The sequence below is a fragment of the Aulonocara sp. 'chitande type north' Nkhata Bay genome, linkage group LG22 (genome assembly GCF_057382095.1).
Source record: "Aulonocara sp. 'chitande type north' Nkhata Bay isolate Kocher_YH1m ecotype deep benthic linkage group LG22, A_spYH_male_GT1.1, whole genome shotgun sequence".
Lineage (NCBI taxonomy): Eukaryota > Metazoa > Chordata > Actinopteri > Cichliformes > Cichlidae > Aulonocara > Aulonocara sp. 'chitande type north' Nkhata Bay.
Window position 1 is genome coordinate 21,745,328 of NC_141364.1, and position 26,940 is coordinate 21,772,267.

General features: G+C 42.8%; 2 protein-coding genes across 3 annotated transcripts in view; one reads left to right on the forward strand and one right to left on the reverse strand.

Moving 5' to 3' along the window:
• The window catches only part of sp8a (sp8 transcription factor a), a 21,320-nt gene extending 14,019 nt beyond the window's left edge, over nt 1-7,301 (forward strand). Inside the window, exons 3-5 of one of the 2 annotated variants that reach the window (XM_086279572.1) lie at nt 726-1,240; nt 3,437-4,326; nt 4,836-7,301. In XM_086279572.1, the coding sequence (XP_086135698.1) occupies nt 4,306-4,326; nt 4,836-6,035 (1,221 nt within the window). In that variant the 5' untranslated portion in view covers nt 726-1,240; nt 3,437-4,305 and the 3' untranslated portion in view covers nt 6,036-7,301. The remainder of the gene's footprint in view (nt 1-725; nt 1,241-3,436; nt 4,327-4,835) is intronic. The other variant, XM_086279573.1, reaches the window with a different exon arrangement.
• Nucleotides 7,164-26,742, reverse strand: itgb8 (integrin, beta 8). Its single transcript, XM_086279571.1, has 16 exons — nt 26,139-26,742; nt 25,129-25,214; nt 21,170-21,341; nt 20,292-20,398; nt 19,717-19,856; nt 19,313-19,478; nt 16,775-16,933; nt 16,560-16,655; nt 16,293-16,385; nt 15,118-15,258; nt 13,404-13,818; nt 13,056-13,278; nt 12,830-12,933; nt 11,052-11,174; nt 9,895-10,061; nt 7,164-8,802 (listed from the first exon to the last, which is right to left on the reverse strand). The coding sequence occupies exons 1-16, from the start codon at nt 26,230-26,232 to the stop codon at nt 8,677-8,679; spliced, it is 2,412 nt and encodes an 803-aa protein (XP_086135697.1). The 5' UTR covers nt 26,233-26,742; the 3' UTR covers nt 7,164-8,676.
• Between the last annotated feature and the right edge of the window lie 198 nt (nt 26,743-26,940).

Sequence of the window (26,940 nt, forward strand, 5' to 3'; positions counted from 1 at the left end):
TAAACTTCTACAGATTTCAGGGCAGCTTATTGTCACTGTATCCACTAACCAAAGGGATAATCTATGAAACCAATGGAAATCAGTCCTCTCTACGCTTGCTTTCCATTACTCTAAAGCACTGGACTTTTTAAGATGTCCTCCTCTGATGACCTTATATTTATCTTTTCTTGCTATTGTATCATTTATAAGCGTTAGAATTTCAATAAGCTGCTATACGCTATGTGAGAGATTAAAAGCATACAAAGGGTAAATGAGTCGAAGAGATTTCACTATGTACTGATTCTTTATGGGATGGTTTTTTCTTAAAAAAAAAAAAAAAGAGGGGTGAATCTTATGATGTCATCACAACAACTCAAACTAATTTCCCTGACTCTGCTGCTACAGTCGTCCATCAGCTCCGTGCTGACAGACAGGCTGCGGACGTGCCCTCTCAGTGGAGTAATTACAGGAAGCCAAGGAGGAGCTGCTTCAGGCACATCCTGGCGCACAGCTCACCTGGATGACTTTTCCTGCACTTTAGAAAAGAAAGTTTATTTTATTTTAACGTCTTAACGTGCGTCTTCACATTGATTGTCGCAAGGTCTGGAACCTATCCTTCTTTTTTCTTTTTTTTCTTTTTTTTTAACTAAAATTGAGTGGCTACCCCCTGGTTACAATAAATATTTTTTTGTCATGTTTAGCAGCTTTGTCGTTTGACTCTGTGATTCTCCCGCTAATTGTCTCAGCAGGGCAGCTGACCAAGATGGCTGGCCTGCCCTCTGGATCACTCCTGACTATGCTCCAACCTACAAAAGGAGGAGATGGGGAAGAAAAAGCAAGGAGAAATAAAATACTTCACCCACCCCTCTCCCGGAGAAGTGCCAGATCTTTATTTCACTCTTTTCTCCCAGCTCTTTCTGTCTCAGTGCCCACAAAGTGATTGGAAAGCACACGACAATCTTTTTTTGTTGACGTTCGATGGCGCGTGATAATGCGGTCATTATCGTGGCTAAAGGAGCAGGTTGAGGCTCAGACAGGGTTTCACTGGGGGCCTTTAAAGCACACACATACAAAAACACGCACACACTCTCAGTGTGGGAAAAGAATGCTTCGAAAAGAGGGACAGCTGTTTGGGTGGCTTGTGAAGATGGCGATTAGGTTTAGGGGAAGATGGCCCACTGTAAACTCCACCTGTGCATACGGCCTTGCCCGAGGCTGTGGGGGAAAGCAGAGCCTCTCATTTCATCCAGTCTGCTGAGAGGTGTGTGTTTTTGTGATTTCGCTGTAATAACTAAAATACCCAAATCCAAAATTTTACAGCTATGAAGCCCAACTTCTAAATTATTTTCTGGGTTTCATTTCAAAGTAGAGTAAGCAAATATTCATTTGAAGCTAATCCAGCATATCAAGTTTATGAAGTCAATTTTAAGTTGAAAGCTGTGACATTGTCCACCACAGCACAGTGGATTTAGCAATAGCTGCAAAACAAACTGAACTAAGAAATTGTAGAAACAACTCAGTGTAAAGTGTAGACGGTATGAAAGAGAACCAAAGACATCATGGTGGCACCCACTGCTTTTAGATTTTGCATTTTGAAGCTTCAACATGGCAGTCACTGTTTTGTTTTTGGTTTCCTGGATTGAGAAGTTGCATTAGATGAATGAAAGTGTGGAATTCCCCTTTAACAACTAATGCTAGCTAGCTTGTTTAGCACGTTACATTCTCAAACTGTATGGGTGCAGCTCACAAACACACATATCGGCTAATTAGTGCTAATAAAGAGCTACAGTTTCACTCAAAACTAAAGCATATATATATTTTTGAGATGACAGATATAAAGCTCAAAAAGACAGCAGCAGCACAAACAAAGGTTGGTCGGCCTAGTGCACACTGAGCCAGCTGCCTGTACTGGGACACCTGTCAGTCAACATAGCCACGCCCCTTAAACCGTACATACTGAATGCTTTTTGTTTGTTACATATTTCTCTCTGAAACTGACAGCTGGTCATTTGGACTGGCAGGTTATAGTTTCCTAGGTAACCCTATAGGTGGTTTTATGTCAGTCAACGGCATTCTTCAGTCTCATTGGTAGTCACTTCAGTCGCCTGCCCAAAAGTTTATTACAGGTCCCGCCCACTTCACATCGTCAGCAGTTATTTCGTTCATGGTTGCTTCACGAAATCATTCACTATCTTTGGTCTCTGTGAATTATCTCCAGTGTTTATGCAGCTCTTCCAGGGAGATAAGATCTAAAAACATTGACCTCACTCAAATTTATTTTAAATACAACAAAGAAAATGTATGCAAGAAAGAAAAAACAAAAAACAAAACAAAACAACATTCTGGGTTATTATGTCAAAAATTTAATTTGGGATATGAAATTGTTAAATTACTTGAAATTTTTAGTTTCTGCTGGACAAGTCAAAATTTTAAGATATTAAATTGAAATTTTGAAATTCAATTTCTTCACTTTTTTTCTCTTTTTTGGTGGCACAAAAATTCTTCCATACAAAAGCCACCTGGTTCAATTTACAGAAGAACTAAATTGACTGTAGGAAGTATCATTATTTAATTTAATTTTAAATTAAATTTAAATTACATTTTAATTTGGTTTTGGGGTAAAGTACCCCTCTAATCTAAGCTGATGCACCATGCCATCCTTACTTACTTAAAATGAAAAAGGCTTTGCAGCTGCTTGTCTAGCTTCTCTACATTTTACAAAAAGGTGCAAGTACAGCAGACCAACAATGTATTTGTTATTTTCCTGGAGAATAGTTGTTAGGCCTATAAACTACTAATCTAGCCACTGGTCAAGTAAGTCAATCCATTGTACATCATATGTTTGAGATATTAGTATCTTGGTGTGTTTAAACCATCAAGGATATGCTGAATAATTTCCTTCAAGAAACAAACAACAAACATCTGCCTTAACATTTTGAAGTGTACATGAAATCTAAGCTAAAATGATATATCGGACTTTGCATTGCAACACCAAAAATAATTATGCACACTAGCAGCCACTTGATTTAAACTGTGAGATGTGATTAACTTTTCTGTGAGTGTGGAGCTGACTTCATTTAGGATAGTCAAAGCGATGAGGTAAGGGCAGGAAAGCAGTATATCAAGCAAATGAAGAAAGTAGCTTGAATCCTGCTGTTTTATTACATTTGAAATTCAAATGAAATATAAGTGCCTTTGCTCTTACATTAGGTTATTTCTAGGGTGCTTGTGTCATCACAAAGGTTAAACATGCCTGATTTAAGTGTAGGACTATCTATTCAAATAATAAAAGTTACTTCCTCCCACTGTTAGTCTGAGCTTAGCCAAGTGTCTAAATGAGTTATAAAATTAGGGAAAAGAACAGAAAGAGGTGCTTTATTTTAAAAAGTAATTTGTTTTGTGTTGAATAAGATGAAATTGTAGAGGCAGTGATGGTATCCTCCTTTCCCTCCCCCAGGGCTGACTGGATACGCCCCAGGGACAGGATGGGACGGACCTGACCAGCCTCCCATTCATCAGCCTTTCCCTCTGAGTGAACTCACAACATAAGTAAAACAAAACTGCGCTTTGCTGTTTTACATGCACAGAAAGCTTCCCTTGTGTATTTTATTGTGTTTACTAGCACGCATTATCTTTCTTGGCCGATGGCACAAAATCCCCTTATGCCATCATAGTTGCTTTTTAGTTTATTAAATGTTGCCTTTTTATTGCTAAATTAAGGGGTAACTTCACCTTAACACAGCTTTAAATTCAACTGGCAGTGAATAGGTTTGGGGGATTTTAGCTGCAATTTGCCTACTTTGCCTTATCATGGAGCCTTGCGCTGTTCGAAGTCCAGTAACGAAATACATGGAGCATCAAATATAAATACACGTGAAACTAAATGGCATTACTGCTGCTACATTTTTATTAACCTAATGAGGAAATGCCTTAAATCAGTCACGGAACTATTCACTGCCACTTTTTGTGGCGTTATGACGTGTATTTTGACCAAGTGGTGAGAAGGAAGAACGTTTCTGCGCACTCATCTGTTGCTTCAGTGTCTCCTTTTGAATTTCATGCCTTAAACTTTAAACTATTCTCTCACTCCTACTTTGAAACTATACTTGCTTACAACGTTTGAAACTTATGACGACCCCGAGCACGAATGTTTGGAGAAGATGACAGCTGATGTCTGATTGGCCAGCGGATGCTTAGCGCCACTTCAAAGCCACGGGGAAGATACAACTACTACCAAAGCAGTCAGAGAGGAAAACAGACCGATCACGCAAGCTACCGAGAGCACACACAGACACTGACAGCAGAAGATATCACTGCACGGAGTCCATGGCTGCCACACTGCTTGGGGTGAGTTTGCATTTCGACGCAACTTTTGTTTTTCTCTGAATATTTTTTTATTTTAATTTTAATTTTTTGGCAAAAGCAAATTCTTAAAAGGGTCTGTCCATTTGCTTATTCGGTTAATATTTATTTTATTCCCTTTATCTCGTTTAAATGCCGCTGTTTATAATAAAAGTATCGTTATTTAAATTAACCGAGCTTTAGTTCTTTTCCCATCTACATTTTTAGCTTTCACAGCTTGCGCTATTGATGGCGAGTTGCTACGTCTAATGGAAAAGTTAAGCGATTTTTTAAAGATTATTTGCCCACCATAGTTAAAGTTTTATAAGTTACTAAGTTATCCCACCTGCTGTGATTTTGCTGGTTAAGTTAAAAAACAACAACAATGTAAGCTTCATTTGTGTTTTGCAGACTGTGTCCAACTCATTTGATTTACATGCTGCATTTTACGCGTGTTTTGCGCACATGGTTTCAGTGGCGTGCTGGCTCTAAGTGCGTGCTTTGTGTTCCCGCAGGAGGAGCCACGGTTGGGCAGCACCCCGCTGGCCATGCTGGCCGAAACCTGCAGCAGGATTGGGGAGCCCAGCCCCTCGTGCTCCCCTACTGTTTCCGAGGGAGCCCCCGGACCCGTCAAAGGGTTCCATCCGTGGAGAAGGAGCTCGCAAGTCACCAGCAACTTGGGTACCTGCCTCACATCGTTTGGGGTTTCTTCTGGGACCTCCAGGAGTAGCAGGACCGGACTGAATGACGCCTCTAGCGCTTTCACTGTGACGGCTGCTACTTCTTCTTTAGGGAATGATTTTTCGATGTACCAGCCCGCTGTGCCACCGGACAACTGCGTTCCCAATTCCGCACACGCACAGCGGCCCGTGCTTCTGACCAAATTTCCCTCCTCGGTAGAAAGCATAGCCGGGATATATCCAAGGATGCATGCACATCCCTATGATCCATGGTTCAAACCCGTGGGGGATACTGGTAACGGGCCTCCTGCCTGGTGGGATATGGGCAGCAGCTGGGTGGACGCACAGAACACAGTCGGGTTACCCTCTCCTTTGAGCAGCTACACCAGTGACTACAGCTCTAACTTCAGCCCTGGTGCCTCTCAGCACCTGCTCCCCGCGGCGCAACATCTCTTCGACGGCTTCAGACCACCTGTTCCCGCAGCCTACACAGAGCCTCCGGTCACGGCGGCACCTCCTCTCACAGGTTCCCCAGTCGTTTCTTTGCCCCCATCCTCCCGCTCCTCCTCACGGCGCTACTCCGGTAGAACCACTTGTGACTGTCCAAACTGCCAAGAGGCGGAGAGCCTCGGCCAAGGGCGCACGAGTCCCCGGCGGAGAGGCTTGCACAGCTGCCACATCCCAGGTTGTGGTAAAGTTTACGGCAAAACTTCGCACCTGAAGGCCCACCTGCGCTGGCACACCGGGGAGAGGCCGTTTGTCTGCAACTGGCTTTTCTGCGGGAAACGCTTTACGCGCTCTGACGAGCTCCAGCGGCACCTGCGCACACACACCGGGGAGAAGCGATTCGAGTGCCCCCTCTGCCACAAACGATTCATGCGCTCTGACCATCTCAGCAAGCACGCAAGGACACACAGCCCGGAGGACGGCGGGGAGCCGGGGCTCACGAAGGGCACCAGCGACACGGACAATAGCGGCAGCCCGAGCCCTGGACTGAGACTGCACAGCACCGAGGGACAGAGAGCGGTGCAATAATCCACAGAGCTGAACCCGATGAATCCACACGTGGGTTGTTTGCTTTACAGCGTGCCGTGGACTCTAAAGAACTGAAACAGCACTTTATGGATCACTCTGCTTATACCTCATCTGTTATTTGTACCTTTCTATGAAAAATCTTTTACTCATCTGTCGTTTAGTTTTTGTTTTCTTTTTTAATTTCTCTATTGCCTAATTTATTCTCTTTTTTTAATATAAAAAAGGAAGAAAAACGAGCCTTTCATGATCCCCTTTTACTTCATTATTATAGTAATTAAATATATAAATTATAAAAAAGTTTGAGTGACTGCATTTCTATAATTTACTCGTGTTTGAAAGTCTGTGTTGCACTGGGATTAATAAATGGGGCAATTTTCAATTAAAAACAAACAAAACAACTATTCACATGCAATAATCTAAGTTTTGTTGTATATTACAATTTGCCTCAGAAACAAAGTCTTAGTTTTCAGTTTGCAGTGATTATATATAAAACCATAAAAAAATACATACATAACAATTCTATTTTTTTTAATTTAACAATTTTATTCTATTTAAGTAGGCACATCTGCACATCTGCACCTTTAGATACAAAGAGTTCTGTAGTCAGTGACGTCAGCTGCTGCTTTATGGGGGGGAAAATCTGCTTTAAGTTTTTTGTTTCAATGATGAAAAGACGTTGCTATTAAAAAATGCTGTAAAGAGTAGGAGACTTGGAGTGAATACTCACAGTGAGCTTTAAACACAGTTGTGTAGGTGGAGATCTCCACCTAGTGTTCAGTTTATGCAGTCAGCAGCTGCTTGGATCACATGGGCTTGGACTGTAATATTGAATGCAGGTCCTGGTTATGCAGCAATCTTTTGTTGCACCAATAAAATAAATTAAAATGTAAAAATCTTTGGCACATCTACACAAATATATTTAAACAAACAGATATTAAAAACGTGTAGTGAGTTGTATACATGCTTCAATTCTGGTGTTGGTCTTCAGGGACTGTCATGGTTGAATATTAAAAAAGTTTTTGCCTATTTTTCATTAAAAAAAAATGTACATGAAATTTTGGGCCACAGGGCCTAAATAAATACAACTAAATAGAATAACTATAAATTAATAAAACACAGTTCAAGAAACAGTTTAAAAACTCTTGCACATTTTTATTGGAATGAAAACAGTCATGCTACACATTAATCGACAGCAAAACTACAGAGAAAGTGCTGTTGTCACTCCGAACATAATGCCCGGTAAGATGAGATGATTAATACCTTATTGCTGAATTCATTTCAGTTTTAGAAACAGAGACAGCTCACAGTATTCACTACCTATTTACCGCTACTCAAATATAGCATAACAAATCAAATAAACATAAAAAATATAATAGAATCATAATAAATATTCATTAGTGTTCCGAGGTTACAGTAAAACAGAGCAGCTAATGCTGTAAACAACATGTAAAAAAAAAAAGAGGAACAGGAGTGGGCAAGCAAAGTCTCTCAACAAGTCACGAAACTGGCACTCTGGTTTCAGAGGATCTAATCCTTTAAATTTGCTGAAGAGTGAAGTTCCACCTCTGATCTCAGTACCTTTGGAGCAGATTTGTGTATTAGTCTATACTTGTGAAACAGCAGGTAAATGCAGACATTATTCTGATACAGAGTTCACATTCTCAGGCTTTTGATGATACAACTGCCATTATGTCAGTATGTAAAATATAAATCTATATCCATTGTCATTCCAGTGTTCCAGTGGAGCTAATCCACTCCTCCAGTGAATTAGCTTTAAACACACTTAGGTACCTTTAATGCCTAGAGATCCCACACTTTTCAGTAGTAAAATGCAATTGTTCTAGTGCAAGTCTAACCAGATTATTAACAAAAGACAATCAAATGAAAGTATTCTTGCTTGTCATTACACAATGCCATGATATAACACTAATTTGCAATGCAGCCGATGTTAACAGAAATAAAAACATTAAACGACAAGATTCGCCATGCGTGACTAAAATGTAATCGCAATAAAATAAAAGCAAGCTGCTTAGTCACTTGGTGTATGCAAGGCAACACAGCTGAGGTCAGTAATGTGTGTTATTTGAAAGAAAATGTCGTACATTACACTGACCACATGGGGGCAGACTAAGACAGGGAGACAGTACTGTCGGATTATTGTAGTCTGGCACAGTCACATGATTTTTTTTTTTTTATTAATATGTAGTGTTGTCACTATCAAATAAATAGAAAGCATATGTGCACCTGCACCACACACACTCACACATGCACACTCACACATGCACACTTACTCATGCTAGAGTAGTGCATGGCTAAAAAGCGCGGAGTGATCAACTTTCACCCTGTAAAGGTGAAGTAGCTTCCCTGCTCCTACAAAAGGAGGAGAAGAGGTGGGGAATTTGTGCTCTTCGTCTTCATCTCCAGGATTCCCAGGATACTGGCCGCGTCAGTCACACAGTCAATAAAAGTTTGGTCAGTTCGATTAACAAATAAAATCCCGTGGAGGTTTCATAGTTTACTTCGCTTGAGTCTCTACGTACTACGTACCGCTGGTTAAAGTTTTATGAAGGTTAGGAGGCAGAAAAGAAGCCTTGAGTCCAGCTTTGCTTCTATATGTCTCTACTGCCTTTGTTATGACCTTTTATTGCCAGGGGTCACCCAGGGGCATCTTAGGAACCTGAATGTGCATTTCCACAGGGCGATCAGGTGGATGGTCCCTCCTGTAGGTGACAGTCTTCTCATTGGTTGTAGGAATGTATGACAGATCCTGGTGGGGAAGGGGAGGGGGCAACAGAAATATGCAGTCAGTAATATTGGAGTCTGAGATGAACACAGATGCTCACTTCAGAAGACTTCTTCACTATTAGTCCAAAATACTACATACTACGGTTCCCATAATGCTTTACAAGTTGCCTTTTCCCCCCACATGACTCCTACATGTCATGTGTGACAGATGTTTCCGTGGTTACAGCTTGTGAGTGTTCATATTAGTGGAGAACTCAAAGTGTTAGTCTGTTTAATTGTGATTTATTTCTGGTAAAGATTTGTTGGTAAAGCCAAGATTATGAGTTAAGGGTCATTTTCACAGTCCTTCTGGAGCCTTTACAGGTACACAGAGGATCTTAACCTCTTAACAGCCACCAGGTCACTGGGTTTGGTTAATGTCCTCCCCTTTTTATAGCATTTTCACCTGCTTCAAACACCCACGTGGAAAAGCTTTTAACAGAAACTCTGTGGCTTTATTTGAAATCTAAATGCGTCCCCTATTTACTGAAAGTTCAGCATGTGGCTAAACATGCTAAACTTAACCCTTGGTGGATATTAGGCAGGTAAACTCAAAGTCTATGTGGCCTTTCCCATGACTGAGAAGTGAAGAGTAAGTCTTTGTTACTCAAAAGCAAAACTTCCCCCTGACAGTAAAATGTCATAAAAAAAAAATCAGCAAAGAACTGTAAATGTTAACCAGACAGATGGTCCTGATTCTTAAACACAGTCCACAATCGTCAGTATCATTAAGATGATCTGCAGCAGTGCCATAAACAGGAACCCCCCTCGCCACCCCTAACCAGTAACCATTGCTAAGAAATTCCCATCTTCCTCTTCTCCAAAGTGCTGTATGTCATTATAAGGTCAGAAAGCTGGAAACTGTAGCTGCTGAGCTGGGAGTTGGGAGGAAATGTAAAACACAGCTGTACCTCTAAGAGCACACTCACATTCCTCACTGCTGGTTTCAGCTGCCGGTACTACTTCACATAAATATCCTAATGAACCTTTGCTGCTCAGGGCTCCAGGGACACTTTGGCTCTCATTTAAAATCAGACAGCACTGAGAAATTCCTCAAGGATATCAGAGAGCTAACCTTTCCAGTGCAATGGTACCCTGCATCTTCAACAGTGCCCCCTGGTGACCACCGCCTCTTCTGCAGCAACAGCCGGGACACGGCCACAACCACCAGCCCGCACAACACGGTCAGGGCGCACACGCTCAAGAAAGTTCTCACCAGCCGAAGGCTGCTGCTGACACAGTCTGTAGACACATACACATAAACGCACTCAGTTTTACTGTGCAGAGCTATAACATTGTATTGTTCACTGATGGGGACAAAAGTTTGGAGTATTTTTGATCAAAATCATCTTTGAGCAACATGAAAGTACAGATTAAATAAAACTAAAAGTACAGATTCAGCAATATGAAACTGTGAAGAGCTAATCAGGTATATTTCAGTGGCTCTAAACCCAGGTGTAGGCTGGGTATGGTATGTTTTGGATGTAAACGTTGGACTTGCATGAATGAATTTGAATAAAAGTTACTAAAAGAGGAAAGAGACTGTCCACTGAAAAACAGGGGAGACAAAAAGGCAGTACAAAGCAGAGCTACTCATTTAAATGACATATGACACACACACACACAGAGCTCGCTCGGCGGCAGCTGTACCACTATTGCGGTACTGAACAGTCAGCTGGCTGTGTATCTGCTGGGGAGCATGTGTGGATGACGGGCTGATTGCTCGACACAAAGAGCCCAAAGATTGCTCTGACATTTTGTAACAGAGTTACCATAGAGACCTGGCTCCTGCTGCACCCGGGAGGAGTGGGTGTGAGCAGGAAGAGTGTCCCGTTGGGTGTGGGGGGTGGGGGGGTGGTTGGAGGGAAGCTTGAGGGGATAGGGGGAGATGGGGGGGAGATGCACAATAAGCAGTGCTGTTCCAAAAATTGGAAAAGGGTGGGGTGTAAGGGTGGCGGGGTGATCTGTAACACTTAGATGTGCAATAATAATGTGTGCGAGACTGAGGGCAAATGTGAACTGTGAGGAGGTGTGTGTGTGTGTGTGTTTGTGGATGATTGAAAAGAAAAAATCCATAAAGTGAGATGGAAACTGAGGGGAAATCTAAATTACAGCTGTAACACTGACAGCAGGCTTGCTGACTCAAATACACCAGGGTGCACTAGTGCAGCAGAGGTATCAACGGATATCACCCCAAGTTAAAGCGTGTGTGTGTGAGTTTTGACTTCATACCTGGTCTTGTGCTAATAAGAAGCTGAGCCTGACCAGACTTCGAGCTGGTCTGAAAGCGATAGCTGTTGCGACAGCTGTCGTTACTGATGTACATGCAGTGAATCCACGTCTCCCCTGCTTGACCTGAAAATACAGCCAGAGAGAGAGAGGGAGCAGTGAGACCCAGACATAGATCCAAGATCCAGAACAAATCCTGGAGGGTTAGTTTAAACAAAAAAATTGATCAGAGTGGTGCTGCTGCAGAGCTGCACTGTTTTAAAGCTTCTCTTGTTTCAATCAAATTGAATTCAGGTTTGTTTATATAGTGCCAAATCACACAACAACAGTCGCCTCAAGGTGCTTTACACGGTACCCTACAGAATTCTGCAGAAAACCCCAGCAATCAAGTAACCTGCCTGTGAGCGAGCACTTTGTGGTAGGAAGGAAAAACTCCCTTTTAACAGGAAGAAACCTCCAGCAGAATCAGGCATAGGGAGGGGCAGCCATCTGCCTTGATGGGTGGGGGTTGTGAAGGGAAAGAGAAGAGAAGAAACAGAAGCAAAAAGAAAAAGAGAGCATAGGGAGACAAAACACAGACTAAGGGAGAGAGAAGACACAAATGTGATGAATTTAATGCTGCTGCAGCGGTATATAAACACATGGGGAGTGAAAAGAAGAGAGTGGAGAAGAAGTGCTCAGTGCATAACAATGTATGACATGAAGGCAACCTTATTTTAGTAAAACCAAATTAAGTAATTGAAGATCTGTGTGCAATGAGAATCTGACTATACAAATCCTCTCAGTAATCTGGGGTCTTGATTCTCGAATAGTGACCAACTGTTAGACAAAGCATTTTGAAGCTAAAGAAACAGATTTTTTAGGAGTCAGTGGAGAACAAAACTGAGCTAAAAGGTCAATGAATAGTAGGCTTACACTCATCAGGTGGTCAGAAATGCAACTCTAACTGTATATGAAAAAGAATGTGATGTAGAGGCAGTCTTTTTAGTGGCCAGCAGGGGGTGGCATCTCTGGTTGCAAAACGAGGTCAGGATACATAGTTATCTATGGGAAACCCAACTTTCCACTTCTTTTATGACTTCAGCAAATGCTTGCCTTGTGAGTTTATGGCCCCTGAAGACAGTTTTAAGTCATACTTAATAAAACATGGTGTTCTTTTTTCATTTCATTCATTTTCAATGATTGTATTATTTAAGGTATAATAGGTGTTAAAACAGGATGTGGTTTAGTTCGGGGCTACCTTGTGATTGACATGTTGCTATCATGCAGTATGCTCAGCTCTCAGTGAAATCCATCTGTCACTCTGCTTCTAAATAACCAAATGGCTTTGGCTCAAAAATGCAGGCAATAAACTGCCAACATGTGCAACAGCACTTCGTGTAACTTGTCAATGTTGCTTTTATAGATTGCCAAACTTAGCAAAAAAAGATGAATACAAGCAGCTCTAAGGGTTGCTTGTTAAATAGTAAATACATAGTAATATATTTCAAACCCAAGAGCAAATTCAAACTGAGCCAAGGCTTTTATTAAAAACAGCTAAATCTGTCGTAGCTTCAATTAAAGAAAAAAACCTTTTTAGTGTCCACAAAACTACAAATATGTAAACCTGAACCTGGAGGTTTGTTCCTGTTAAAGGGGAGTTTTTCTTTCCCGCTGTCGCCAAGTGTTCGCTCATATGGGGTCATATGATGGGGTTTTCTCTCTATTATTTACTTCGAGGCAACAGTCGTTGTGATTTGGTGCGATATAAATAAAATTGAATTGAATCACACCAGCTCTACCTGACATGTCATCCATGTAGCCGACCAGCGGTGCACAGGTGTGGTTGCACTGTCCCGCCTCTTCTTGGGTCAGACCATGAGAAAGGTGGCAGCCCACACACGTCCTAAGAGGCAAAGCAACGCAAACAGAAATAACAAATCACTACAGTTTCAACTTCAAGCATACAGCTCGATCTGTCGGAGCTCCCATCGTGCTTTGCGGTACTAAATATAAGTCGCTAATTACCAGTATGATTGGCAGGTGCTTTGGCACGCAGGGCAACGCTCGCAGAAGTCTCCGGAGTGTTGGGGGTCGTCGCACACGCACTTACCACACACACACTTCCCTCTCCCGCTGCAAAGCAAGCCATTTGATGACTGGCAGGTTGCTGTGGAGACGGGACAGTTGCAGCTATCGCCTGTCCATCCATCCTCACACACACATTCACCTAGCACACACACACCCCGACCTGAGAGACAGGAGAGAGATGAGAGGAAAAGGCATTAGAGAAGTTAACGAAGAAAAATCGTGCACTAGTCATCTTGACATTAGCAGTATCACTATGAACTAATTTTCAGAGTGTGCCCCTCTTACTTCCACACAGCAGCCCTCCTTCGTAAGGGCAGGAGAAGTCGTCTAATTCGCAGTATTTCCCGTACACTGCACCGAGCCTGCTCTGCTCACAAACACACTTCCCACATTCGCACACTCCGCGGCCACTGCAGACCACATCAGACCCATCTGCTTTGCAGTTCTTGTTTGAATCCGAGTCCTTCATCATCCCGTAGTTCGGCCTCTCCTCCTGATTGTTGCCATTTTGGGTCTGTTTGCATGGTGACGCGTTGGCATCACGGCACTGTCCCGCCGGTCCACATGTGCACTGACATTTAGAGCGGATCCTCACAACAGTGGATTCGTTGTAACCCACGGGACGGACCATGACTGTCACATCTTCATCTTTACCGTCATCAGGACAGGAGTGCTGGCCAATTGTGATATTGAAGTAGACCTGCGTAAAACAAATATGTTTATAAAGAGCAGCAGGGGATGTTGAAAGAGGGATAGAGCTGTGTTCTAGTTGTATATTTATGTGGGCGGCAAGGTCAGTTGGTCATCTGGTGCACCACCATGGCCCAGTTCAAAAAGAACTACCGTAATATTTTATGCTATGAACCTCATCGATTTAGTGATAGAGTGTCTTGTTTGCCTAGCAACAGCAGGTAGAAATTCCAGTTTCTTCACTACTTTTGTTCACGACTAAATGACCACATCTCATGCCATCCTCATTAGTTAACATGCTAAACTCAGGCCCTCAGTATTGTTGTAAGCATGCTGACATAGACATTTACATCAGAGAGACTATCTTAAACATCCTCTACACTTACACAGCGATGTGGATTATACAGAAATCATTTTTCTGCACCAAACTGAGGCTGTAAATCTAAATAATCTAATAATAATCTAATCTAATAAGCCAAATCTGGCTGCATGATTACAGAAATCCCTAACAGCTCAAACAGTTGGACAGGAAAATGGATTCTTAGGCTGAATTTGAACAATTATTCTGTTGGCTGATGTGGAAAGTTGCGCATGCCAAAGCTTTGAGTTCACAGTCAGCCTTTCTATTGATTTTTATCTCCATTCTGGTAATTGTTTCCATAATTCGTCTCTAATCCACCCACAGATTAAAAGGCCTGAGTTTCTTTGTACAGTGGAGTAACTCTGTAGAGCAGTGATTTAGTATGCCGAGGTTCAATAAAAGTTTAGAACCCCAAAATGTGATGAAAGAAGTCTCGCAGGAAGCTAAGGGGAGTAAAATCATTCCCAAATGCACTGAAGATGCTATAATTAGTGCCAAAGCAAAGGTCTCTTTGGCTGCTACAGCTACAGTAACCTCTGATAAAGTCATGCTGCTTAAGTAGAAAAACTACCGTGCACAGCTGAGAAATATCAAAAAGTGCTCTCGGCACTGGTGAAGGTTTCTTTTTCTCTGCTGGATAACAGAACAGGTATTAAGGAGTACAAGTCCAATGACCTCATTCTAAATATAAATGTCCTATTTGTCTGTATCGAGGCTCTCGTGTTAGGTGAGGTAGGGATTTCTGGAGGAAAAGGTCGCGAAATCACATGGAAATGTTTTCCTCTTAAATACAGTCCGTGTAATCCGCTCAGCTCGGATTATTTACCAAATCTTCTCTGTCACGTAAAGCTCTCAGTGCGAGGGCGTTTGTGTATGTCAGGGTAATCTGATACAACTAATATATGCCTTGTGACATCTCTGGTGGCTCTGACGCTGCTGGGTGTTTACCGTCTGGTTGGGCTGCACCCCCGTGCAACTGTGCTCTGCAGCAGTGGATCCATCGGGGCAGAGAGGAGTTACAGACACCCAGTACCTGCTGACCGCCTTGTCCTCCACCGACACGGACACCACCACCTCTGATAACAACCTCTGGGCACATCGAAAACAGAGAGACAAGCAGCATTACACTGAGAGCCTGATATAAAGAAACTTATCATAGCTTACTGTGCTGACTACAAAGCAATGTAGGTTAAGATAAAAGGGAATGCTAGGAACAGCTTGAAATTTTAATGAACGTAATCTGTGTGAGTGAACAGCAATGACGAAAGAAAGGGGGGGAAAAGAGGCTCATTAATCAAAGTTGTCACATGTTGCCTGAAAGCCCTTACTGTCGCCCTCTCTTTCTTCCTGAAATACAGGGATTTATGGGAACAAGGAGGTGGGGCCGAAAATAGCATCTTTGTGTCCCTCTCTGATTAGGACACATGGTTTCTGTGGGGATCTGATAGCCATTATAATGCCAGCTTCTGTTCAGGCGGCGCTGTTTGTGTATGTGTGTGTGTTTCGGCACGTATGCGTGGCTGCGCACCCGATTCTGTGGATTCGGCAGATTCTCGAAGCAAACAATGGAGCGCTGTGCCTGAGGCAAGATTATACTCTGCCAACAGAATTAACCCCGTGGTGAGTCTCACTCACCCACACACACACATACAAAACCTAACCTTCCGTAACCTCAAGTTCTCGTCCGTGTTGTTTCCTGTTGTTGTTTTTCTTTCTTCAGGCTTTAGGTCTCTCCCCATCATCAATTTTCCCCAAACTTAAGCACTTTAAGTTTGAGATCATTTAAGATTTTTCTTGCATTCCCCGTTTTCAAACTTCAACTTCTGGGGTACACATAAACAGGACGCACTTTTCAAACAGGACATGCGCTATTACTCAGTCCGCATGATTCAACAAGTCAAGGAGAACAACAAAAGTTTGTGTTGCTTCAGCAGACCGGCAGCAAACTTTGTCTCAACATTTCTGAGCCAGGAATGTGTGGGGTTGTGATTCCAGCTCTCACAGTGCTGCTCTTCTCGTCTCTCCCACCTTTCACTTGTTCCCGTCTTTGTCCAAAGAATGAATAAGACGCTACAAAGAGGACAAAGAGCCTACGAGGGGAGGTGTAGCTGAGTGCTTTGTACCTTGTATGCATCCACCACCAGGTCAATGAGATTCGGAGCCTGGAAGAGGCCTAATTTTCCCAGGTAGGAGCCAGGTAGCAGATGTATCAGCTCCTGGAAAAGGAAAGGGAGACGAGAGTAGAAAAAAACGTAATGCTTTTAAAAATCTTCCCCTCTCAAATGTGCTCCTGAAATGAGCAAGATATGTATGAGTCAAAACTTGAGAATCTGTGGCTGATTGTATGCCTTCTCAGTATATTACTAAGTGCACGTGTAGGGGCACATTACCTCATACCACTGGTATTGCTGCTTTTCCACAGCAAAGATGGAGTAGATATGGTTTTCAAGGAGCTTATCAGACAACTGACCCAAACTGGGATGATCCTGAAAAGCAAAGTAAACCTCCTGTCACCTCAAAGCCTGTAGTAATTCATCTGGTCCACATTAAAGTGAGATTATGTGAGCTTAAAGTTTGATGCTTTAGCTTTTGCAAGTTTCCTCACCATCCTGGTGCTGCCTTTGTAGACGTTGTCCTCCAGGTGACACAGACCATCGTGTGGCACGACGATCCCTGCCAGCCGGCTATCCAGGGCGAGGTGAGAAGGCTGGTCGGTCATCAGGAGCAACAGACGCTTTGCCTCTGGTCTCCAACCAACAGCCCTCTAAAATGCAGAAGGAAGGCAACGTGCAATGTTATTTTTGGCCATTAATTTAGCAAAACTTACATATTTTCATCCTAATACCAAAAAAATTCAAACACAAGCAGAGATCTATTGAACGTCTCTACAGCCTGTTTTTGCAGAGTGGTTTTTGTTATTCCTTTAAATCATGACGGAGTGATGTGGAAAAATGTGCATGCATCACATTTTAAGGATTTACAAGTGTGGGAAAAAATGCAAGGCGAAACATTTTACACATGTGAACTGGATTATTTTCGGTGATGATCAGGCTTTTCTGTAATGTCCAATTAAATAAAGAACCGGGAGTCTCGATTTTTATGTCTGTGACTCATACAGTGACTCCTTTCTCTCAGCGTGAGAAAATGGGCCAGTGTGCACGTGTGTGTGTATTTAGGGAAACCTAGTGAGTAGGCCTGGCATAATGGAGTCTATTTCTAGACTGATGACCACTGTGGTGTTTCTCTCCGACATGGCTACTCAGGGGCCCCCTGCATGGTGTGACACATAACCCCCACAGAAGCTATAATGTAAGCAACTGTGAATCTCAGTGTGTGTGTCTGCCATACCCCACATGTGGAGTTAATACTTAGTGGGATTCCTGTGGCAATATGCATTGCTTTCAGGGTGCCACTATTTTTCCAGAAAAGAGTAAACGCTTCTTTTACATTTGCAGATTTAACACCTACTTACAATTAGAAAACACCCCTTAGATTTACATATACAGCGTCTACTCTACCACTTGGCTGGGATGGAATCAGGGTCAATATAATTTGGCTTTTTAAGAATTCACTAAAGAAACTGTGTAAAGTAGAGGAAATTAATCATCCATTCTCTTCTGTTTATTCTTATCAGAGTCGTGGTGGTGGATAGACTATCTATCTAGTCTATCTACCATAGGGCGAGAGGCGGGATACACCAAGTCGCCAATTCGACACAGGGCTAAATTAATCAACATTAATCAAAAATATATAAATATATAATAAATAAGTCACTGCATAAATATTCAAACCCTTTAAAGTAACTGAACTAATTCAACAGAGCTCCAGCCAATTGTAGTTTCACAGTTAATGAAGTGCAGATTACCAAAGTGCAGTGAATGTGTCTCAAGTGACTGTAGTATAAAGACACCTGTGTGTGAAAGATTCAGTCAAGGTTAATCGGTATTCCTGGCAACAATTACACCATGAGGACAGAAGAACGCTCCAAGCAAGTCGGGGAAAAGATTAGGAAAACTATAGGTCAGCGTACAAGTCACTGAAAATCCCCTGGAGTTCAGTTAAATTCGTCATCACTGGAAGAAAAAACACATGTGTAAATCTGCCTAAAGCAGGCCGTCCTCACAAACAGTGACTGTGTGAGAAGGACACCAGTAAGGTGGGGGCCACGAAGACACCTATGACTACTCTGAAGGAGTTAAAAGCTTCAGCACCTGAGATGTTGCTCAGGCTTTATGGAAGAGAGGGGATAAGTTCATCTAAAAGCATGTGGGAGTCTGGGGTCTCTAGTCTGATGAGACCAAAATCAACTTTTTAAGTCATCACACTAGACACTTTGTTAAGGTAGCAACAGACATTCTATATATTTTGGCAAACACACCATCTCTGGCAAAACATAAAATGAATACAGCAATGATAGATAAATCCTGAAAGACCATCTGATTCAGTCTCCAAGAGAATTCCAACCTAATACGCGAACCTAAGACGCAAAGCATTCAGGCACGAGCTAGACGGAAATGGTTTAAAGTCAACAAGGTGAGTGTTTTGGAGTGGTTGAATCGAAGCCCAGAGCTCAAGCCAATGGAGAATTTGTTGTTGGACTTGAAAAGCACTGTTCATGCCTGACCCTGTGCAACCTGACAGAGCTTGAGGAGTTTTGCAAAGAGGAGTGGTGTACAATTGCAGTGTCCAGATGTGCCACCATGACTCAGACCTGTCCACACAGACTCAGTGCTGTGACAGCATCCAAAGGTGAATTTACCAAATAATGACTTGAATTAAGAGGAGCTTGTTATTAAAACACATTTCAAAAGCCAGAAGTCTCAGTGGTATGTAGTGAGCATTAGGGTAACTTGCACTGTGGAGGCAATATAGACAGGCTATGGAGTGACACATGTTGCCATGTAGATGATATTGTTTTAGGGAAGCCTTTGATTATTTCTGCAACCTAAACTAATACATCTGATGGATTATAGCAACAACAATTATGAGAATGCAGGGTTGAGCCGGCACAATCGAGTAAGGGTGGAAAAACTACATTAATTGGTCCTGTGCTGTTAAAACACATCACTATACGTCACTAACAGCCTCTGAGGGAGTTTTATATGCATTCATGTACGCAAACTACATATGAACAAATGCCCACCTGGCAGACCGCAGCTTGCAGCATGGCATCTAGTCCTCCTTCAGGTGTGTCCATGTTTCCAGAGATGCGCTGGCGCTTGATCACCCGCGTAAACTCGCTCATATTGCTTGTCATGCTAAGGACATGGTGGAAGCCGTGGGCTGGTCGACAGCGTATTTCAAAATCACTTGTGAGACACAAAAAATAAATAAATTAATTAAAAAATGAGGTCCTGTTTGCAAGATTTGGAACTGCAGAGCTATTTGTTATATGCTCAGCTTATCCTGATGACAATGTTCCCCCAAGCAACTAAAAAGCTAAATTATGCATCTTTGTATATATTTTTTACATGATCACTGAAATGATGACATCCCTCTTCGAGTGTATCATTGTATCTGCCGACTCTAGCTAACAAATGATCTTACCTGCAGGGATTGTGGATCTTCGAAGGATGAACGTTGATGTAAGGAGAAACAGGCTTGTCCACAAATGAGCCAAAACCCAGCCAAAGGTCTGAGGAGTGCTCCGTCATACGAAGGGACAGAGCTACACCCACCGTCTTCAGCTGTGCAGCACGCAGAAAGCAGGTTGGAGAGGTAGAACAAGGACAGATAAAGAGCAGCAGGCGAGAAGGGAAGAGCAAAAGAAGGAGGCGTGCAAGAGGATATAAAATAAGAAGATTTGGAAGATGATCCAGAATAAATCAGGCACAATAGACAAAAAAAGAAGCTGATTTACTTCCCATTTCCTCTGCTTCATTTAAAAAAAAGTTTAATCTGTAGTAGTTATAAAGTCAGTGTCCATCTCACTGGGCCTACTTACTGTTTATAGATCCTGGTGAGACTTCTCATTTATGCAAGCCTTGACTTAATTATGTTTTTACACAGCAAATAGTCCTTGCAGCTATATTTATATATAGAACCTTCAAGAAGAAGGCGTGGAACAAATCCTCACTGACTCACTGAGCAGCAGAGTGACAGACAAGCATTTTCAAACCTACTTGATCAAGGTTTTCCTGCATAGAAGCCGATACATCCACCAGGTAGTACAGGTCCACGGGATAACGCTCCAGCTGCTTCACCGACACTATGAAACTGGCCGCTGAACCTAGAAACAAACACACACGCACAACATAAACTGCAATGAGCAAAAGTTCAAAAATACTGCATGGTGCACTGCAGCACCAGCATCTACGTGAAGCAGAGATGCAGTGAAACATTTGTTAGGTAGAGGTTGGCTGAACTGTCCGGACTGCAAGGCATCTTCCCTTTACTCTCACTTTGCTGCTCATCTATATATATATGTGTGTAATTACGAGGAAGGACAGCGATTTCAGTGGAAGGGGACTAACCGCACTGCTATTCGCAGCAGCCGAACCAGCTACCAAAAGCTCAGAATACAACACACACACTCACACTGGGACTGTGACTTCATTTAGTGCTTAGGGCACCATTTCTCCACAATGATGCCTTTATTATAGTTTTTTTTCCTGAAGGCTTAAACACTAACAGTGATTCTTGAAGCACCCATCTCGGAAACTGTTAACACTTTTAGTCAGTGGAAATTTGAACACCCACCGCTTGGTGCTGTATGCTCCCATACGGCGCTGCAGGCAGTACTCGCTGTGCTGCTGAGCTACTAAATACAGCACCGCATGTGATGTGGATGAGGTCTTATGGCCTGATCCTTAAAGAAGGTGAGATTTTTCACATTCTTATTTTCTGATATTGCACTGGTGTTCAGCACATTCACAAACTGCCCTGCTGGGCACACAAAATAATACACTATCGCTGCAATGGTGTGTTTTCTGCATACTGAACACATTATTAAGAGAGTCTGATCGTTTTTACGCCCAACCCAAGTTATCACGTCATCTACCTGGTCTGAGGGTGATGCTGATGTCTCTTGGGGAAACTTGTGTGCTGCTGATGGTGGCGTTGACCTCCACCTTAACCTCTGACTGCTCCATGAACTCCAGTGCACAGCCCCTCCTGAGCAGGTTAACTGGCAAGTCACAGCGCTGACTTAGCCCCGCCCCATCTAGAAAGCCCTACAGGTGAAAACATAAAGTTCAAAATGGTCAGTTTGCCCTTCATTCAAAATATGCTGGTTTTAAAATCCAACCCTGTATCTAAAACGAGTTAGGATGATGTAAGGAAGAGGGCTTCCTTACTAGTATAATTTGTATTGTGGTAACTTGCACACTTTAGAAGCACCTTTGCACTTTATTAAAAGCACTTTATTGAGCACTGCACTTTAAGGATAGACTTGCACATCAATAACCATTTGCACACAAGAGGTTTAATTATTTATTGAATATTTATTGAGTTATTTAATAATTAGCAGGTGGCCTTTTGCTCCAGGTCCTGCACAGCTGCTCCTCACTGAGAAGTGTGGTGGTTGTCTGTGAGGAAAGGTTGTTACTGGGAGCAAATAAGGTCTACTGCCAAGTAAAACTTAAGCAAGTGTGTGTGTTTAAAGTCTACAGGTAAAAGTGTTGGTGCAAAGACCTTTTCTGTGTCCTCTCCAGGGTGTTTGGGCAAATATTTCCCCAGTGGTCCGGACATTTAAAGGTTCCAGGAGAGGCCATGGGTTAAGGAGGTGTGAGAAATCTCTATACATGGGTTTTTGGTGTTTTTTTAATAGGGTTAAGGTATAAGGTTAAAATATAACATATTTAATTATCAGAGAATGATAAAATGTATTTATTTATTAATTCAGATTGTGTATTGTATATAGAAGGTGGAATGCTACAATTTGGTAAACTCACCTGGGAGTAAATAATGGTTTAGTCCTAAACAGCTGAGAGTATTTAAAGCTGCCATTTGTCATTAGACAAGAGATTGTTGTTGCTGTTGGAAAGCTTGATCTACCACTAACTGTCATGGCGTTAGATACATGTGGGCAAATAAACACCTCTTGCTTCCACCATACTTTGTCTCAGTCTTCACCTTCACTGTAAATTCATCTGCAAAAGCTTCGTCACAGGTGATGTGGGAATGGACGGATGAGCAAATAATTTAAACGTGTCGTTGAAAACAGCAAAAACATAATACAACCTGAAACGTCATTGTTTTTGTTCCAAAAAGCAAATTCACTTCCAACAAAACGCTAACAACACTTTAGGTAAAAATGTCTCCAAAAGGTGACAGAGGACTCATTTTGCATTATCTTGACGAATTAAGCAAAGCCTTCTTTTATTAAACAACAATGAGAGCACATGTGACTTCAAAGCCTGTAATATTGAATATTAACGGTGCCTTTGCACATGTAAGTCACTCACGCCATGTGCGCTAATGAATACAAATAACAGATGGCGGGGGTTGAGATGGTCTGTCTCTTCTTCAGCCCACAGGAGGCGGCGTCCTTGATTTCCAAAAGGACTTTTGTTTGGTCAATTTTGCACCCTCCTAAATGAGCTTGGGCCCACCCATTGTAACTGTATTTCTGCATCTTGTATAAATCCTTTTTTCTCCTCTTCATTGTGGATAAGTGTGCATACATTGACGGTCTGTTTGTTGGCTGACGTTGGTTTTAAAAGTGCTCCAAAAGCCATTCAGTGATTTCCACTGTGTAATTGAGTGCTGCCTGAGGGCAACAAATCAAGGCCGTTCAATGTTGGATTTCAGCCTTTCTTTCCCCTTTGCTTTCACAGATTTCTCTGGGTTCTACACTATTTTATATACTGCAAATAATAAAAGGTAATAATGGCTTCAGAGTGCTGTTAAAGACGTACTGCCCTTTATCAAAATTACGTAGGATATGTTCCCCAGTTAGTTGGTTACAAGTTCAAATGAAGTGTATGTTTCAAAAAACAACATGTTTGAATTTCATCAATTTTATTTAACATTATAAATTTTAATATAGGAGAGCATTTTTTGCACATGCACAATATCACAAAAGTCTGTAGGGTATAGCTCACTTGCAATTTTAAACTCTATAAACAGAGCATACAAGGAAGCCATGTTTTCGCTGTAATCTCATCTGTATGATGAGCACATCTCCTTCAGCCCGTCTGGAGCAAGAGCGAGAGTAAACAATTTCAAGGTCAGAAGAAAAATTATAGATTTTCTCTACACTTGTGCCGATGTCTCCATCGTCTCCATCAATTCAAAAATGTATGCCTAACACTCTGCGTTTAAAGGCTGTAATCTAGTTAATGTTTAACCCATTAGTTAATTTTTTAACCTTTGCTCACTGTGAAGTATGTAGTGAAAGACTCACACATGCTGCAGACTCCTGCACACTGACAAACATTCAAAAAAAAGGATTTACTTGCAACACTTCTGGAGCCGTTGGGCAACTTTTGACCCGTTTCTCTTTCTCCTGCGCACCTGCCTGATGTCACAGACGTGCAAAGTCTTCCCTCGTTTATTCCACTCAGGGAAACATGCTATACTGAAACCAGTTTCACAATTAATCAGTGGTTTCATTTTTCATTCTGATTGCTTTCAGTGTGCTTGTATTGATTTTTGATGGAGTTACCCCGACATGAGAGCCATGACTGTTTTTTGCTATCGGACCCTTGAAATTACTCATCAGTTTCAAGCACCAGGTGGAGGTGCCTGTTTGGATTTACTCCGGATTTATTCTCCGTGTATTCCAACACGGTGGAAATTTGCTCAGTGTTAGTTTGGACAGTTCAAAATGTGATTAGGCGCCCTTATTGTCTTCAGATTCTTGATTAAGTTCTCCTAATAGTCAGCTGCCACAACGGCAGAATGTAACAGTGTCATGCCTTATAGCTTTGGAGAGGCTTAGTGACCTTTGGTACTGTAGCAAAAAAACTCACAAATACAAAGAAGTGGCACAAACACCCCCCCCCCCCCCCCGTAAAATTACACCCCTAAATATGTGTATTTACACTGTAATTAATCTGTCATGGGCCAGACTGAGATCAGTCATTTTTTAAAAAGCATGAGGGGGAAACAGATAAGGGATGAAAGAGTGAAATTTTTTTTAAAAAACACACGGTTGAGGAAAACCGTGGTCTACAATAGAACCTGAAACTGTAGCAAACTATGTGACCAGGACCTGAACCTGAAACCTGGACTGGATTGTGTGTATTTATGGTGTTCCCTGTGGCTATAATATGCCCTGTAACAACTCTGAATGCCAAAAAGTTTCAGACTGACTTTCTGGGACTTTCCTTACACAGTCTGTCTTTTCACTGGACTCTGAATATTAACAGCCAAATGTGAACATGCATATTAACAAGACCGGCACTGTTTAATACTTATCCAAGCATGGCTCTGTGAGTTTATATGACCTTGTATGTGTGTGTGTGTCTCTGTGTGTGTAGGAGGTAATGTTTGAGGGCTCACACACACACCAGTGAACCCAGCCCCACTTGATGATGTCAAGAAGTGTAGGACTTACAGGGTGGGAAAGCACCTGAAGTCTGTAAATGCACACATGCTGACAGTTTGGTTTGGTATTTTTTATCTGTGTGTTGTTACTGGTGTGGCACCAGAAAGCTTTACAGCTCCTCACGTCTGTTTCGGGGTGGGCTCTTTACGAGACAGACCGACACACAGACAGATAGAGGCATGGGCGGAAGCAGCAATATGTGTAAGTGTGTGGAGACTAAACACATGGATGGAAAAGTGGCTCTGTCTCTGCTTTCTGCCTGAGAAAACGTGCATGGAAACATTCACACGAGCGGCCGGCGCAACTCACATGAGTCATAACGCAGGCCGCCGAGCTCTAACGTTCATATTATATTCATATTTGTGGACTGGATCAAAGCTTTGGTTCGTGTCATCTGAGGAATGCTGTCCAATGCCTGCCACGTTTGTCTCTGACACACACAAACACACGTTCGTACGCATTCCTACCTCTTCGAAACACCAGGCGCACTGTGGCCCACGGCTGAGGCAGTCTGTACAAGAGGTGATGCCAGGAGACCGACACACGCTGTCACCTGCTCAAGGAAGGGAGGACGAAAGGTGGAGGAGGCAGAGAGAGAAAAATGATTGCAGGGAAGAAGAAAAAAGATCGGCAAGAGGAGGAGGGAAGAATCTGAGATTAGCATATGAAAGAATGTGTGTGTCAACACTTATTAGCCATGCAGCTGAACCCCTGTGGACATTAGACACTTCTGATGATAGGAGCACCACTTAGCATCTCATAAGAGGCTGTTCAGCACAAATCAGCCACCATCTGGAAGCAGGTACTGGATTTGCTGGAGTAGTAACCCCTCGCCCAACACCAATACACACATCCATACCACATCTAATTAGTCAATCATTTAGTGAGAATGTGCATATGTAGGGAGTCCATAACTAGGCACTCAAACAGGATATGTCTATGCAAGGTTTGCAGAAAAAAATACAGTAAGGATTCAGACTTTACTGAGTGACAAAGAAAGGCTTTTTGTAGTGGAATTAGTGTAGTGATTTATCTGCTGGAATCTAATTTTCCAGAGTTATTCTCCAGGGAGCTTCAGTGAGGTTGTAATGTAGGACAAAAGGAGAAAAGCTGCAGGTCTGAGCATCACTAACAGCGCACTCTCACCCAGTTAAAAATCTTGGCCTCTGGCAAAAAAGACTGTGAAGGTTAATCGCCTAACTTCTAATTTTAAATGTTCGGTAATGTGCTCAACAAAGAGGGCTGGAGTGTTACCTGCTACTGCAGTGAGGCTGTCATTACTTCTCATCAATAACTAGTTTGTAACTCCTCCACATGAAACAAATGCTCATTACGAGTCTTTTGCGTGACCTCCTGCAGAGACTACAGAGAATGTGGGATGTGGGGGACGCTAATGATCGCTTGACAGTGATAGCTACAAGATGCAGTCTAATTGCTGAGATGGGATGTAATTAGCCCCCAATGAGCCTCCACTCACCGGCACTGAAGGATTCTCCGCTGAAAGCGACCACCAAACAGCAGAGCAGGAGGCACAGACAGGCGCTGTCGTATGTGCGTAGCCAGGAAGTCATATTATTCTGTCCACACCGGGTAGGAGACCGGAGCCAAGCAGCGAGGAGACACGGGAAGCGGAGCTGTACGGCTACTGGAGATGAACCGGGGGAGACCGGACACCGTGCGTTCGCCGGCGCATGAACAATAACCGTGAGTGCTGGCCCAAGCCGCGGGACATCGTGGTTCACCCAAATAGCCCTCTAATCCCGGAGAGGCATTCACATCGACCGGTCAAATCAGCTTACAAGCGCGCTCCCCCGTGGGCCACGAGAGGAGGTGAAGCAATCGGCGGAGTGCGAGTCACCTCCATCTATTTCCACCCAGCCGCAGGTGTGCGACGCGTCTCCGAGAGCTTCTCACAGCTTCGCCTCACAGCTGATGGTAAAAGTCTCATCCCGGGACAGAGCACACGCAGGAGTTACACACGGGAGAGCCAATCAGAGCTCAGCCGGCGCGCAACCAACATCATGCTGAGTGAACATCATACGCCGAGAGCAGGAGAATAACCGTGTTTTAACCACTGCCATGGTAACCACGCCGCTGTACGTATGAGAGAGAGAGAGAGAGAGAGAGAGAGAGAGAGAGAGCTCAGAAGGGGAGGGGGCGTGCGTGTGTGTGTGTGTGTGTGTGTGGGGGGGGGGGGGGGTGGCTGACAAATAAGGAGAGGAGGAAGAGAGGTGAACAAGGAGGAGTTGCGGTGGATTCCGAGTGTAGCGCTGGTGTTT